The following is a 13655-nucleotide window of genomic DNA, read 5'->3' on the forward strand; positions in this document are numbered from 1 at the left end:
ATGTTACTTGACATGTACCACCTAACTAAATATTTTTGCAGACCAATTATAACACTTCATGGCAATGGTATTCCCTTATGGCACTGGCCTCTTTCAGTAGGAAAACGCACCCTAGCACACTGCAAAAATGGTTCAGAAAAGGTTTGTGCAACATGACAGAGTTCAAGGTGGTGACTTGGGCTCCAAAGTATCTGGGAGGTGCTGGAAAAACCAGCTTGATCCACGGAGGCCTCACCGCACAAATTACAAGAATTAAAAGGGTTGTCCGAGATTTTTACAAGTTTCAGCACCCGACGTAAAAATAAAAATCCCCCTGCCGTTTCAGCAGAAATGACATTCACGTGACCGCTGCGGCAAATCACAGTCCTCAACGGTCACGTGCTGTAAATGAAGGCATCACGGACATCGAAGGAGGATCGGTGCAGGAGCAGCAGAGGGATTTAAAAAGAAAGTAACCTTTATTTTTGTAACATTTCCTCCAGGTTGTGTTTAAAAATCTCAGACAACCACCATTTTTGCTGCTAAGGTCTTGTGGACTCCATGCCACGACAGGTCAGCTGTTTTGGAGGGACGAGTGGGACCGTCACAATATTAGACAGGTGGTTTTAACCCTTTCACGCACCAGGACGTGCCGATAGGTCCCGGTGTGGGGCAGTGAATTATGGAGGGGGCTCAGGCGCTGAGCTTGCACCATACACTGCGGATTATCAGTTGTGTATTACACCTGACACCCTGCACTAACGGCCAGGAACAGTGATCGCGCTGATCCTGGTCGTTTAACCGCTTAGATGCCGCGATCAATAGCGACAGCGCCATCTAAGCTGTTAGAAAGAAGGGGCCGGCCCCCTCCGATGTGATTGTGGGGTGCCAATGGTTGTTATGGCAGCCCAATGAAGGCCCCGAAGTCTGCCTCCTTTTTGCCTAGGTCAAGGACAATATTAGAAGTTCAACCCCCCCTTTCCCATTATTTCCATAAAGAAATATTTAAAAAAAATTAACATAACTGGCATAGTCGTATCCAGAAAAGCCCAAACTATTACAATATAACGTTACTTAAAGAGACTGTCACCACATTATAAGTGGCCTATCTTCTACACAAGGAGATGGGCGCCGTAATGTAGGTGACAGCAGTGGTTTTTATTTAGAAAAACTATTTTTACCACTTTGAGCGATTTTTAGCTTTATGCTAAATAGTTTCTTAATGCCCAAGTGGGCGCGTTTTTTACTTTAGACCAAGTGGGCGTTAAACAGAGGAGTGTATGACGCTGACCAATCAGCGTAATACACTTCTCTCCATTCATTTACACTGCACTAGCGATATAGTTATATCGTTATGTGCAGCTACATACACACACTATAACATTACTGCAGTGAACTGAATGAATATACATCACTACCAGCCTGGACGTGATGTGTATTCAGAATCCTGACACATCTGAATTTTTTCTGTGAAATTACAGCAAGGCAAACGTAATCTCGCGAGATTACAATGTAGCCTGTCATTTAAAACGAGATTACGATTGCCTTGCTGGAAATCTCACAGAAAAGATTCAGACGTGTCAGGATTCTGAATACACATCACGTCCTGGCTGGAGGTAATGTAAATTCATTATCAGGACACTGCAGTAATGTTAGTGTTTGTGTATGTGGCTGCACATAACGATATAGCTATATCGCGAGTGCAGTGTAAATGAATGGAGAGAAGTGTATGACACTGATTGGTCAGCGTCATACACTGTACAACGCCCACTTGGTCTAAAGTAAAAACACGCCCACTTGGGCATTAAGAAACTAATTAGCATAAAAGCTAAAAATCGCTCAAAGTGGTAAAAATAGTTTAAATAAAAACCACTGCTATCACCTACATTATAGCACCCATCTCCTTATGTAGGAGATAGGGCACTTATAATGTGGTGACAGTCTCTTTAACCTCTGTGAATGCCGTAGAAATCGCCCAAATTGCTGTTTTGTCACCCTCGCGCCCTCAAAATTTTTTATTAAAAGTGTTCAAAAAGTCGATTGTACCTAAAAAACTAAGCCCTCACACCACTCAATCGATGGAAAAAAAAATAAAAAATGATGGCTCTCAGAATGTGGTAACACAGAATTTTTTTTTTTCTAAAAATGGTAACACACACACACACACACACACACACACACACACACATATATATATTTCTAGCACACAAATTTGGTGTTTACCTAATCCTAAGTGAGCATGCAGTTTTTAAGAGCACAGAGTGGCACAATCGTTATTTGCCCATTTCACCCCACAAATATATATATATATATTTTTTATTTTTTTTTAGTTCCCCAGTACATTATATGGTACTTTAAATGGTGCCATGAAAAACTACAATTTGTCCTGCAAAATCCAAGTCCTCATACAGCTATGTCGCCAAAAAATTAAAAAAAAAAAAAAAAAGTTATGGTCCAACTGCCGATGCCCTGTGCAGTTGTCACTTATAAAGAAGTTGGCAGTCTGGAACGGGGTTTAATGAGTGCAGTGCTACTTCAGTGTGAACAGCGCTGCACATGAAAAACGGATGGCAAATGGCGGTTAAAAACGGCAAGAAAATTAATTCTAATTGAGACACATGGATACAAAACAGCCAAGAAAAACCGACCGTTGATCCGGTTTACTGCCTTTTTTTTCCACGTCGTGTGAATATAGTCTTATAGCCCTCTTCACTCTCCCCTCACAACTATCCAGGGTGATGGAGAGGGAAGAAATAACTAATCTAGAAAAACGAAAGCCTCATAAGTCTTGTAAAAAAAAAAGAAAAAAAAAAAAAAGGAATAGTTGCGATATTGAAAGCAGTTGCAAAAAAACTAAAAAAAAAAAAACATCGTTTAACCCCTTCACGACTGCAATACAGCTATATACGTTCCAACTGCCAAAGCCCCGTGCAGTTCCCACATGTATAAACGACGAAAGTCTTGAATGGGTTTTAATGAGTGCAGTGGTGCTTCAGTGTGAGCAGCGCTGCACTCATGTCTGCGGGGCTTTAAGCCCCGGACTACACCCCCCCCCCCACTGTAGATAGCGCCACACACAAACCCCTGTATTTGTCGCAAAACCCCCAGCAGATAGCGCTATCTAAGCTACCTCTAGGAGCGGAATCCCCGGCCAGCTCTCTGGCCAGGGATTACTCTACTAGAGGGAGCTCCCGACATCTCTCTATCCCCGCTGTAGATAGTGCCACCTAAGCTCCAGCTAGGAGCGGAATCCCCGGTGTCAGATTGCTCTGTCTCAGGGATTCTGCTTCTAGAGGGAGCCCCTGAAGTCACTGTCCATACATGGACAGTGATGTCAGGGAGTACTCCTGGAGCGGAATTCCCAGCCAAAGCACTGCCAACGCTTGAGGCAGGGGATTCCACTTTTAGAGTTTGTCCATATACGGGCAGAGACTTAGGGGCTCCCTCTAGGAGCGGAATCTCCAGCCAGATGTATTCAGCTTTTACAGGGAGCTATTTACAGGAAGGATGAGCTAATTATATGTGATAAATACAGGGGGAGCGGCACCATCTACAGGGAAAGTATCGCTATCTGCAGCAGTTGGCGCCGTCTACATGGGTACTGGCATTATATCGGCACTACCTAAAGGGGACACTGGCGCTATCTACATGGGCACAGTGTGTGGCACTATCTACAGTGGCATTGCATCACTATCTACATGGGCACTATGGTATATTCAGGTGGCTGTGACAAAAAAAACCCTAACAAATAAAATTCATTAATTATATATTTATTTTTTTAAACGTTCATGATAAATGGATGGCAAATGTCGGTGGAAAATTATCAGGCGGCCGGGAAAGCGATAAAAATTGACACATTGATGCAAAACAGCCATGAAAAGCGGACAGGTGATGCGTTGTTAACTGCCCTTTTTTTTCACGTTGTGTGAATATAGCCCTCTTAACCGCTCAGAGATCCAGGGCAACAGTGATATATATACACATACACTACCGTTCAAAAGTTTGGGGTCACCCAGACAATTTTGTGTTTTCCATGAAAACTCACACTTATATTTATCAAATGAGTTGCAAAATGACTAGAACATATAGTCAAGACATTGACAAGGTTAGAAATAATAATTTTTATTTGAAATAATAATTTTCTCCTTCAAACTTTGCTTTCGTCAAAGAATGCTCCATTTGCAGCAATTACAGCATTGCAGACCTTTGGCATTCTAGCTGTTAATTTGCTGAGGTAATCGGGAGAAATTTGACTCCATGCTTCCAGAAGCCCCTCCCACAAGTTGGATTGGCTTGATGGGCACTTCTTGCGTACCATACGGTCAAGCTGCTCCCACAACAGCTCTATGGGGTTGATATCTGGTGACTGCGCTGGCCACTCCATTACAGATAGAATACCAGCTGCCTGCTTCTTCCCTAAATAGTTCTTGCATAATTTGGAGGTGTGCTTTGGGTCATTGTCCTGTTGTAGGATGAAATTGGCTCCAATCAAGCGCTGTCCACAGGGTACGGCATGGCGTTGCAAAATGGAGTGATAGCCTTCCTTATTCAAAATCTCTTTTACCTTGTACAAATCTCCCACTTTACCAGCACCAAAGCAACCCCAGACCATCACATTACCTCCACCATGCTTGACAGATGGCATCAGGCACTCTTCCAGCATCTTTTCAGTTGTTCTGCGTCTCACAAATGTTCTTCTGTGTGATCCAAACACCTCAAACTTCGATTCGTCTGTCCATAACACTTTTTTCCAATCGTCCTCTGTCCAATGTCTCTATAGCTCCTCTAAACAGCAAAACTGTTTACAGCGGTGCTAACATAATTGCACAAGGGTTTTCAAGTGTTTTCTAATCATCAATTAGTCTAACACAGTTAGCAAACACAATGTACCATTAGAACACTGGAGTGATGGTTGCTGGAAATGGGCCTCTATACACCTATGTAGATATTGCAATAAAAACCAGACGTCTGCAGCTAGAAGTCATTTAGCACATTAACAATGTACAGAGTGTATTTCTGATTAATTTAATGTTATCTTCATTGAAAAAAAAACTGCTTTTCTTTCAAAAATAAGGAAATTTCTAAGTGACCCTAAACTTTTGAACAGTAGTGTGTATATATATATATATATATATATATATATATATATATATATCTCAAGAAATCCTGCAGCACTCCAGTATAAGCAAAAAATAAAGTGATTTATTCAATCAATGCAGAGATGCGACTTTTTGTCCAGCCTTAGGACTTTTCTCAAGTATCATGCTCATGCTTCAGAAAAGTCCTAAGGCTGGACAGAGACGTCGCATCTCTGCATTGATTGAATAAATGACTTTATTTTTTGCTTATACTGGAGTATTGCAGAATTTCTTCTTGATATACTACATGGTCCTTGGATCAGGATTACCTGCTGGGCACCCGTCACTATAGTGGGATTTGCTATAGAATACTGCTGCTTTCTATCGAGATATAGATATATATCTACACATACATATAATAGAGAAATATATATAAAAAATTACAAAAGTGTTTTATTCCACATGTTTAGTGATTTGTCTGCTCATAATAAAAATTAAAAACATGGAGTTAATTAAACAAAACTAGAAAATGAAAGCCCCATAAGTCTTGTAAAAAAAAAATAAGTAAAAATAGTTATGATATTCAAAGCGGTTGCGAAGATATTATCGTTTAAAGTGCATATTAGAAATGGAAAATTTGACCTGGACACAGGGGCATCAACGACCCTTGATCATGAGAGGGTTAAGGGATGAATGTTCTAGTTGAACGGTGCACATTATCAACCCTATAAAGATAACTGTTAAAGACTTTTTGTATATAAAAAGTTTACTTTTTTGTATTAGTTCCCCTAGAGGACCTAAACAAGCGATCATTGGATCGCTTGTGCAATATACTGCAATACTTATGGGCTTAATAGGAGCAGAAAGGTGGCAGACCCAGGATCCTTCATTAGGTCCCCAGGCTGCCATGACAACAATCGGCACCCTGAGATCACTTCGCGGGTAGGCCAATGGAAGTCGAAGGGAGCCATCTCCACTTTCGAATGGCGTAGATGCCGTGGTTTCTATTAACCGTGGCATCTCAGGGGTTAAACAGGCAGGATTAGCATTAATTGCCAATCCCACACATTGCAATTAAGTGTTGGATTTAACATATAGCCAACACCCACAAAGTATGAAGCCGACTCAGCCCGTGAGCCAGCTGCATACTTCTCCTTGCCGGGTATGACCTAACCGTGTGTCAAATGTCAGCAAGGGGGTCAAAGAACATATTCACTAGCAAACATTGTTCATCTTCAGTTTCTGACTAAAATTGTAGTAAATGTATTGGGCCCTTTGACGCCGAAGACAAAAAAAAAAAAAAATAAAAAAAAAAAAAGTGTTGTGAGCGGCATAACTGCCCTGAATTCGCAGATTGCGACTTTTGGGCTCTTTGCGACTCTTCTACAGGTTAATAAATTCCCCCCACTGCCTCCTTAAGTTCAGTTTTGATCATTAACACCGAAGGACGGATATATCCGTCCTCTGATCGCGTGGGTACTGTCAGTGTACACACGCGAACAGCGGCAGGAGCACGGCTGTTATACACTGCCTGGCTCCTGCTGCAACTGCCGGAATTGCGCTCCGATTCCGGCAGTTTAACCCAGCTCCTTCTGTCATCCCATCGGCATCCCCGCAAAGAAATCGTGGGGCGCTGACGGGTTTCCATGGCAGCCAGGGGGCCTAACAAAGGCCCCCCAGGTCTGTCTTCAGGAAATGCCTGTTAGGCCATGCCGGAAGCATGGCCTAATAGATTGCCTGTCAGTTTTAGGGTATGTGCACACGTAGTGACCAAAAACGTCTGAAAATCCAGAGCTGTTTAAGGGAAAACAGCCCCTGCTTTTCAGACGTTTTTTGAGCAACTCGCATTTTTTGCTGCGTTTTTCTCACCGTTTTCGCGGCGTTTTTTACGTCCGTTTTTGGAGCTGTTTTCATTGGAGTCTGAGAAAACAGCTCCAAAAACGTCAAAAGAAGTGTCCTGCACTTCTTTTTACAAGGCGTAATTTTACGCGTTGTAATTGCCGTACGACGCGTAAAATTACGCGTCGTGGGAACAATACAGCGTTATACCCATAGAAAGTAATGGGCAGATGTTTGACAACGTATTTGAGACTTATTTTCAGACGTAAAACGAGGCAAAAAACGCCTCGTATACGTCTGAAAATAGGTCGTGTGAACCCAGCCTTGCACTGACAGGCAATAATGCTTTGGTATACTAAGTATACCAAAGCATTATATATGCGATCAGGAGATCGCATAGTGAAGTCCCCTGGTGGGACGAAAAAAAATAAAAATGTAAAGCAGTTAAATAAAGTTTGTGAAAAAAATATAATAAATTTACAGTCAAAATAAAATAAACTACTATTTTTTGGCTCAAAAAGTGGATTTAGTAAAAGTGCCAAAACAAATAACACATACACGGTATCCCCGCGATCGTAACAACTTGAACAATAAAATGAACACATTAAAACTGCCGGATGAACGGCGTCAAAAAAAAAAACAACGGCAAAATGTTCTCTTTACTCCCATTTCCCCCCATAAAAATTTTTTTAGTAAAAGTTAATCTATAAGTCCTATGTACCCCAAAATAGTACAAATGAAAACTACACCTTGGCCCGAAAAATCAAGCCCACATACGGCCACATTGACGGAAAAATAAAAAAATGACGGCTCTTGGAATGCGGCGATGCAAAAACAAGTAATTTTTTTCTAAAAGGGTTTTTATTGTGCAACCGTAGGAAAACATAAAACCTTTACATAATTGATATCCCCGTAATTGTGCCGACCCATAGAATAAAGTTAACATGTTATTTACGCTGCATAGTAAACTGTGTAAATTTAGAACGTGAAAATTAATGCTGGAATAGCTATTTTCAATTCTCTCCTAAATTAAAGTTAATCGATATATTATATGCATCCAAAAATTGTAGAATTACAAAATACAACTCGTCCCGCAAAAAACAAGCCCTTATACAGCTATGTCCATGGAATAAAAAAAAAAAAAAAGTTACGACTCTTGGATGCGACCGCGAAAAAACTAAAAATAATCCTTGGTCGTTAAAGCGCAATATGGCTTTGTCATTAAGGGGTTTAAGTGATTGTCAGAGTGCTGCTGATGAGACAAACTGATATAGCTGGAGAACCTTCCAGAGAAATCTTATATCGTATTAAACAGCATCCATTCAAATAATAAAGGGTGACCACTTAAAGAGGCTCTGTCACCAGATTTTGCAACCCCTATCTCCTATTGCAGCAGATCGGCGCTGCAATGTAGATCACAGTAACGTTTTTTTTAACGAGCATTTTTGGCCAAGTTATGACCATTTTTATATTTATGCAAATGAGGCTTTCTAAAGTACAACTGGGCGTGTATTATGTGCGTACATCTGGGCGTTTTTACTTCATTTACTAGCTGGGCGTTGTGAATGGGAGTGTATGATGCTGACGAATCAGCATCATCCACTTCTCTTCGTTAACACCCAGCTTCTGGCAGTGCACAGACACACAGCGTGTTCTCGAGAGATCACGCTGTGACGTCACTTCCTGCCCCAGGTCCTGCATCGTGTCGGACGAGCGAGGACACATCGGCACCAGAGGCTACAGTTGATTCTGCAGCAGCATCAGCGTTTGCAGGTAAGTAGCTACAACGACTTACCTGCAAACGCCGATGCTGCTGCAGAATCAAATGTAGCCTCTGGTGCCGATGTGTCCTCGCTCGTCCGACACGATGCAGGACCTGGGGAAGTGACGTCACAGCGTGATCTGCCAGAAGCTGGGCGTTCTGAAGAGAAGTGGATGATACCTCGTCAGAACGCCCAGCTAGTAAAAGAAGTAAAAACGCCCCGATGTACACACACAATACACGCCCAGTTGTACTTTTACTTTTCAACACGCCCAGTTGTACTTTTGCAAGCCTCATTTGCATAAATACAAAAATGGTCATAACTTGGCCAAAAATGCTCATTTTTTAAAAATAAAAACGTTACTGTAATCTACATTGCAGCGCCGATCTGCTGCAATAGCAGATAGGGGTTGCAAAATCTGGTGACAGAGCCTCTTTAATGTCAACAGATGGATAGAACAAAAAAATAAAATTAAAAATTTGAAGCTCACAACCATATATCCTTCTGTCACCTCTAGAATACCACACAATCCTCTATATGCAACCAAAAAGAACCACCTTCTTCATCCACTAGATACTAAACAAAAAAACACACCTCTCCCCAGCTATTGCCATAGCCACCCATCCCTCTGTTCAGCCCAGCCTTGTGGGATGAAGTTTCATCCCATGTGACTGCTGCAGCTATTCACAGGCTGTAGCAATCACACGGGCTGCAGCGTCAGCACAGGAGGCCGGGCTGCACGGAGAACAGAGGGACGCGCCGTTATGTCAATGGCCGAGGCTGGTTTTATTTTTCCAACTCTGTTTTCTGCAGTGGAGATTCCAACCGAAAGTCTGCACCACAATTTTGTGCGGTTTTTCAGACTGAATTCCCTGCGGTTTTAGGTCGGATACGCTGCATACTTTCACGCAGCACATCTGCCCTGTACGCGCATACCCTAAGGCCGGATTCACACGAGCGTGTGCGTTTTGTGCGCGCAAAAGGCACTTAACAGCTTCGTGTGTCATCACCATATGATGCGTGGCTGCGTGATTTTCACGCAGCCGCCATCATTAGGACACTCGGTTTGTATGTTTGTAAACAGAAAAGCACGTGGTGCTTCTGTTTTCAATCATACTTTTTACTGCTCTTGTGCGAATCACGCGCGTCCCACGGAAGTGCTTCCGTGTGGTGCGTGCGATTTTCACGCACCCATTGACTTCAATGGGTGTGTGATGCGCGAAAAACGCAAATATAGGACATGTCGTGAGTTTTACGCAGCGGACACACGCTGCGCAAAAATCACGGAATGTCTGCACAGCCCCATAGACTAACAAAGGTCCGCGCGAGGCGCGTGAAAATCACGAGGGTTGCACGGACGTATTTTACGTTCGTCTGAATAAGAACTAAGGCTGTCCCAGTAAACGTCGGCAGTCAAAAAAAAAAAAAATCTGCAACCACAAGTACACGAAATGCAGGTTAAATAGGAATTTGCAGCACATTTGGCAACAAATTTGACTCAGATTAATAGAAAATAAATAAAAGTTCAACACTTCTTGTTCATTGGAATTTTTGCTCAAAAGGCAGTGTGCTCTGGGGGTGGAATATTTGGAGATTTTTTTTCCCTTATAGACTTGAACCGTCTATGGCACGGATGCTCAAAAAAAAACAAAAAAAAAAAAAAACAAGAAGGCACTGACTGAAGACATTTGAAGTAAGCCTGCCATGACTGGTTAGTCGTTGAAAATTCTTGGAGTCCCTCATGATCACAGAATAGTATAAGGAGTTTGCCCATAGTACCATCAGACCATTATTAAGTCAAATCACTACATGTAAATGGTCTATTGATTTATCTCAAATCGGGTCTACCAAAAAGTGGATCTGACCGGTATATACTAGTTATTGAAGGGGGTAGACTCGCCTTGTATCCCCCCGTCCACGGCTGGCCTGAACAATACTCCTTTGCTAGGCCAGCTGATCTGATGGCTTTAGGCATACGAACTAAGGCCGGATTCACACGAGCGTGTCCGTTTTGCGTGTGCAAAAGGTCGGTGTGTCATCAGCATATGGTGCGCGGCTGCGTGATTTTCACGCAGCCGGCATCATGACGATTCTGGTTTTATGTTTACAAACAGAAAAGCAAGTGGTGCTTTTCGGTTTTCATTCATTGTTTTTACCGCTGTTGAGCAAATCACGCGCTGCACCCGGAAGTGCGTGCGATTTGCACGCACCCATTGACTTCAATGGGTGCGAGCTGTGTGAAACACGGCCAAATATAGGACATGTCGTGCGTTTCACGAAGCAGACATACGCTGTGTGAAATTCACTGACAGTCTGAACGGCCCCATTCAGTAACATAGGTCCATGCGACCTATGATTTTTCACACGCGTTGCACGGACGTATTATACATTCGTGTGAATAAGGCATAAAAGGAAGAGATTCATCAAAACTGGTGCAAAGGAAAAGTGGAGTAGGCCCTTTGGAAAATTAAAACCGTAACCTGATTGGTTGACATGGGTAAACTACTTCACTTTGTCTTTGCACCAGTTTTTAGAAATCTACTCAAGTTCTCTCCCTGATCTGCAGACATGGACTAGGGTGCACATTTGACTAGGGAAGCCAGTTTAAGGTGGTTACAAATAAGATATCTGTAAGCCGAATGCTCGGAGGACAGCTATTCTTCCAGTCCTCCACATACACAGGCACGCTGGGCCGAGCTGGTGTTCTCAGGTTTCTCTTTGCAAAAAAAATCTCCTTTTATCAAAAAACTTGTGTCATATAGATCATACAGAGAATAAACAGGAATACCACCCAACGGGCTTAAATTCCATAATGTATCCAGATATTTGCGGTGATTTTATGGTTTGTATACATATTATATGGTCAGCCAGTCCTGCCAACGTTCATCTAATGTGAATGGGCACTTTTAGCTTGCCATGGACAGGTCACCAGCAGAAGATCAAAGCTACACCATGGCAGTGACGGGTTGGAAATAAAGGGATAAAAAAAGTAAAAAAAATAAAAAATAAAAAAAAAGGGTAAGGAATTGGCAATGCAATTATACAGCTATAAATCGGGATACTTGGTATACATATATACAGCACCACTGATCTGACCCACAGTGCCTCCAGCGGGTAACTCATTGCCCCTAAACCAAACTGCTGCACCAGAAAACATAAAAGTGTAATGGATTATATTCCTTTTAAAGGATTGTCATTTTTTAACTACATAGAGTACAGTACTGTCCCCAAGATCACGCGTTCATCAGTATTGGTCCCAAAGCCATTTTACCATTTCCCTGCTGGCACCATCAGCGGTGCCATTTCAGGCAATTCCCCACCACATTTATTAGTCATGTCAGGAGGACTGGTTTGAGAGGGGAAAAAAAATTAATTCCCAAACATAGAATGAATGGGCAACTTGTATTGTGAAACATGGCAATGCCATCCAACACATCACACCGGCCTCTGCACTTGGACCAGACAGAAATTGTACCCATAAGTGATGAACCCAACCAACCAACACTACAAAAGCATGCCCAATAAACACGCCAACCAAGTCTAGTGCCATAGATGTTGTAATGATTGAAACCAGCCATCATCTAACAATAAATGGCCATGCCCACAGACAGCTGAAGACACAGGGAGGAACACTGCCCATCCAGCAGGTTACAACTAGAATCAGCATCATTACCTTTCCATTATAAGACAACCCTGCTGTGCAAAGTACATGCCCGGCGCCACGTTACACACAACCCTATGTAGAGGGCATCACACCTATACAGAGGGGCATGAGCCTATGCCCAGCGCTGGGTAATCACCTGAACGCGGCTCCCTCCTTAGCACCTCTGCTGGATACAGGGGTACAGTTGTTCCTCTTACTGAAAAGCCTATGTAGAAGAGCCATGATGATGACACATAGCAGCCGCTCCTAGCACGGTCTCCGGTACCCGACTAACAAGATAACCGGGGCCGGTAAAAGCCCTCGCCAGCTGCTGCCCGCCATGGTGGGAGAAGAGAGCTTTATCTCCTGCATGGAGCCGCGGCTCATGTGACTGGAAAGGGAGGAGGGGCGGACCCGGCTCTGGGAAGACAGGAGAGGGCGGGGCCACGCAGCTTCTTCACAACTCATTCTAGGGGACCCCACTCCCCTCGAGCCACGTGGAGAGGACCTAGCGGTGTGATGTCATCCAGGGCATGACGTCTTAGCGGAGTCTCCTTTCTTGTACGAAGCTAATATCCACGTGACAGACCCCCACGTATATACAGCACTATGGTATCTATTCACCGGAGGCAGCATAGGCGGGAAACAATTATGTGACTAAAATTGGTTCTATTTTTTCTCAGTCTCTTATTAAATGTTAAGATCATATAGCATTATATCAGCAGGGATTATTGTCCTAATACAAATGGGTATGTTCACAAGGGTTATTTTCACGCTTATTCTGGAGCAAAAAAGGCTCGTATTATGCTCCAAAATACACCTGAAATAAGCCTGCAGTTTCCCATTTATATCAATGGGAAATACACTGCTGTTCACATGTGGCGTATTTTTACCCTGCTGAATTAAAGGGGTATTCCGGTTACAAGTTACCCCCTATCCATAGGGGTAACTTGCTGATCGGTGGGTGTCCGGCTCGGACCCCCACCGTTTATGAGAAAGGGAAGACCGAAGTTGCCCGCTCATGCGCACTGCCGCTCTATTCATTCTCTATGGGAGCGCCGGATATAGCCGAGTGCAGTGTTCGGCTTTTTCCGGCGCTGCCGTAGAGAATGAATGAAGCGGCAGTGCGCATGAGCGACCTGCCGCTTGGTTCAAACTTGGGGTTCGGGCAACTTTGGTCTTCCCGTTCTCGTAAACGGTGGGGGTCCGAGCTGTTGGACACCCATCGATCAGCAAGTTATCATACGGATAGGGGGTAACTTAAAAAATATGCCTTGTAAAAATAAGTAGCATGTCCCTAAAATACGGCTCAAAAGAAGCCTCAAATTAAAATAAGCTTCGTTTTCAGCTTCA

At 43.1% G+C, this 13655-nt stretch overlaps 1 protein-coding gene across 1 annotated transcript in view; it reads right to left on the reverse strand.

The window, feature by feature from the left end:
- FNIP2 (folliculin interacting protein 2) overlaps nt 1-12805 on the reverse strand; it is a 100556-nt gene extending 87751 nt beyond the window's left edge. The window contains exon 1 of the mRNA XM_075860297.1: nt 12460-12805. Coding sequence (XP_075716412.1) covers nt 12460-12545 — 86 coding nt within the window. The 5' untranslated portion in view covers nt 12546-12805. The remainder of the gene's footprint in view (nt 1-12459) is intronic.
- Between the last annotated feature and the right edge of the window lie 850 nt (nt 12806-13655).

The sequence above is a fragment of the Rhinoderma darwinii genome, chromosome 1, assembly GCF_050947455.1.
Source record: "Rhinoderma darwinii isolate aRhiDar2 chromosome 1, aRhiDar2.hap1, whole genome shotgun sequence".
Lineage (NCBI taxonomy): Eukaryota > Metazoa > Chordata > Amphibia > Anura > Rhinodermatidae > Rhinoderma > Rhinoderma darwinii.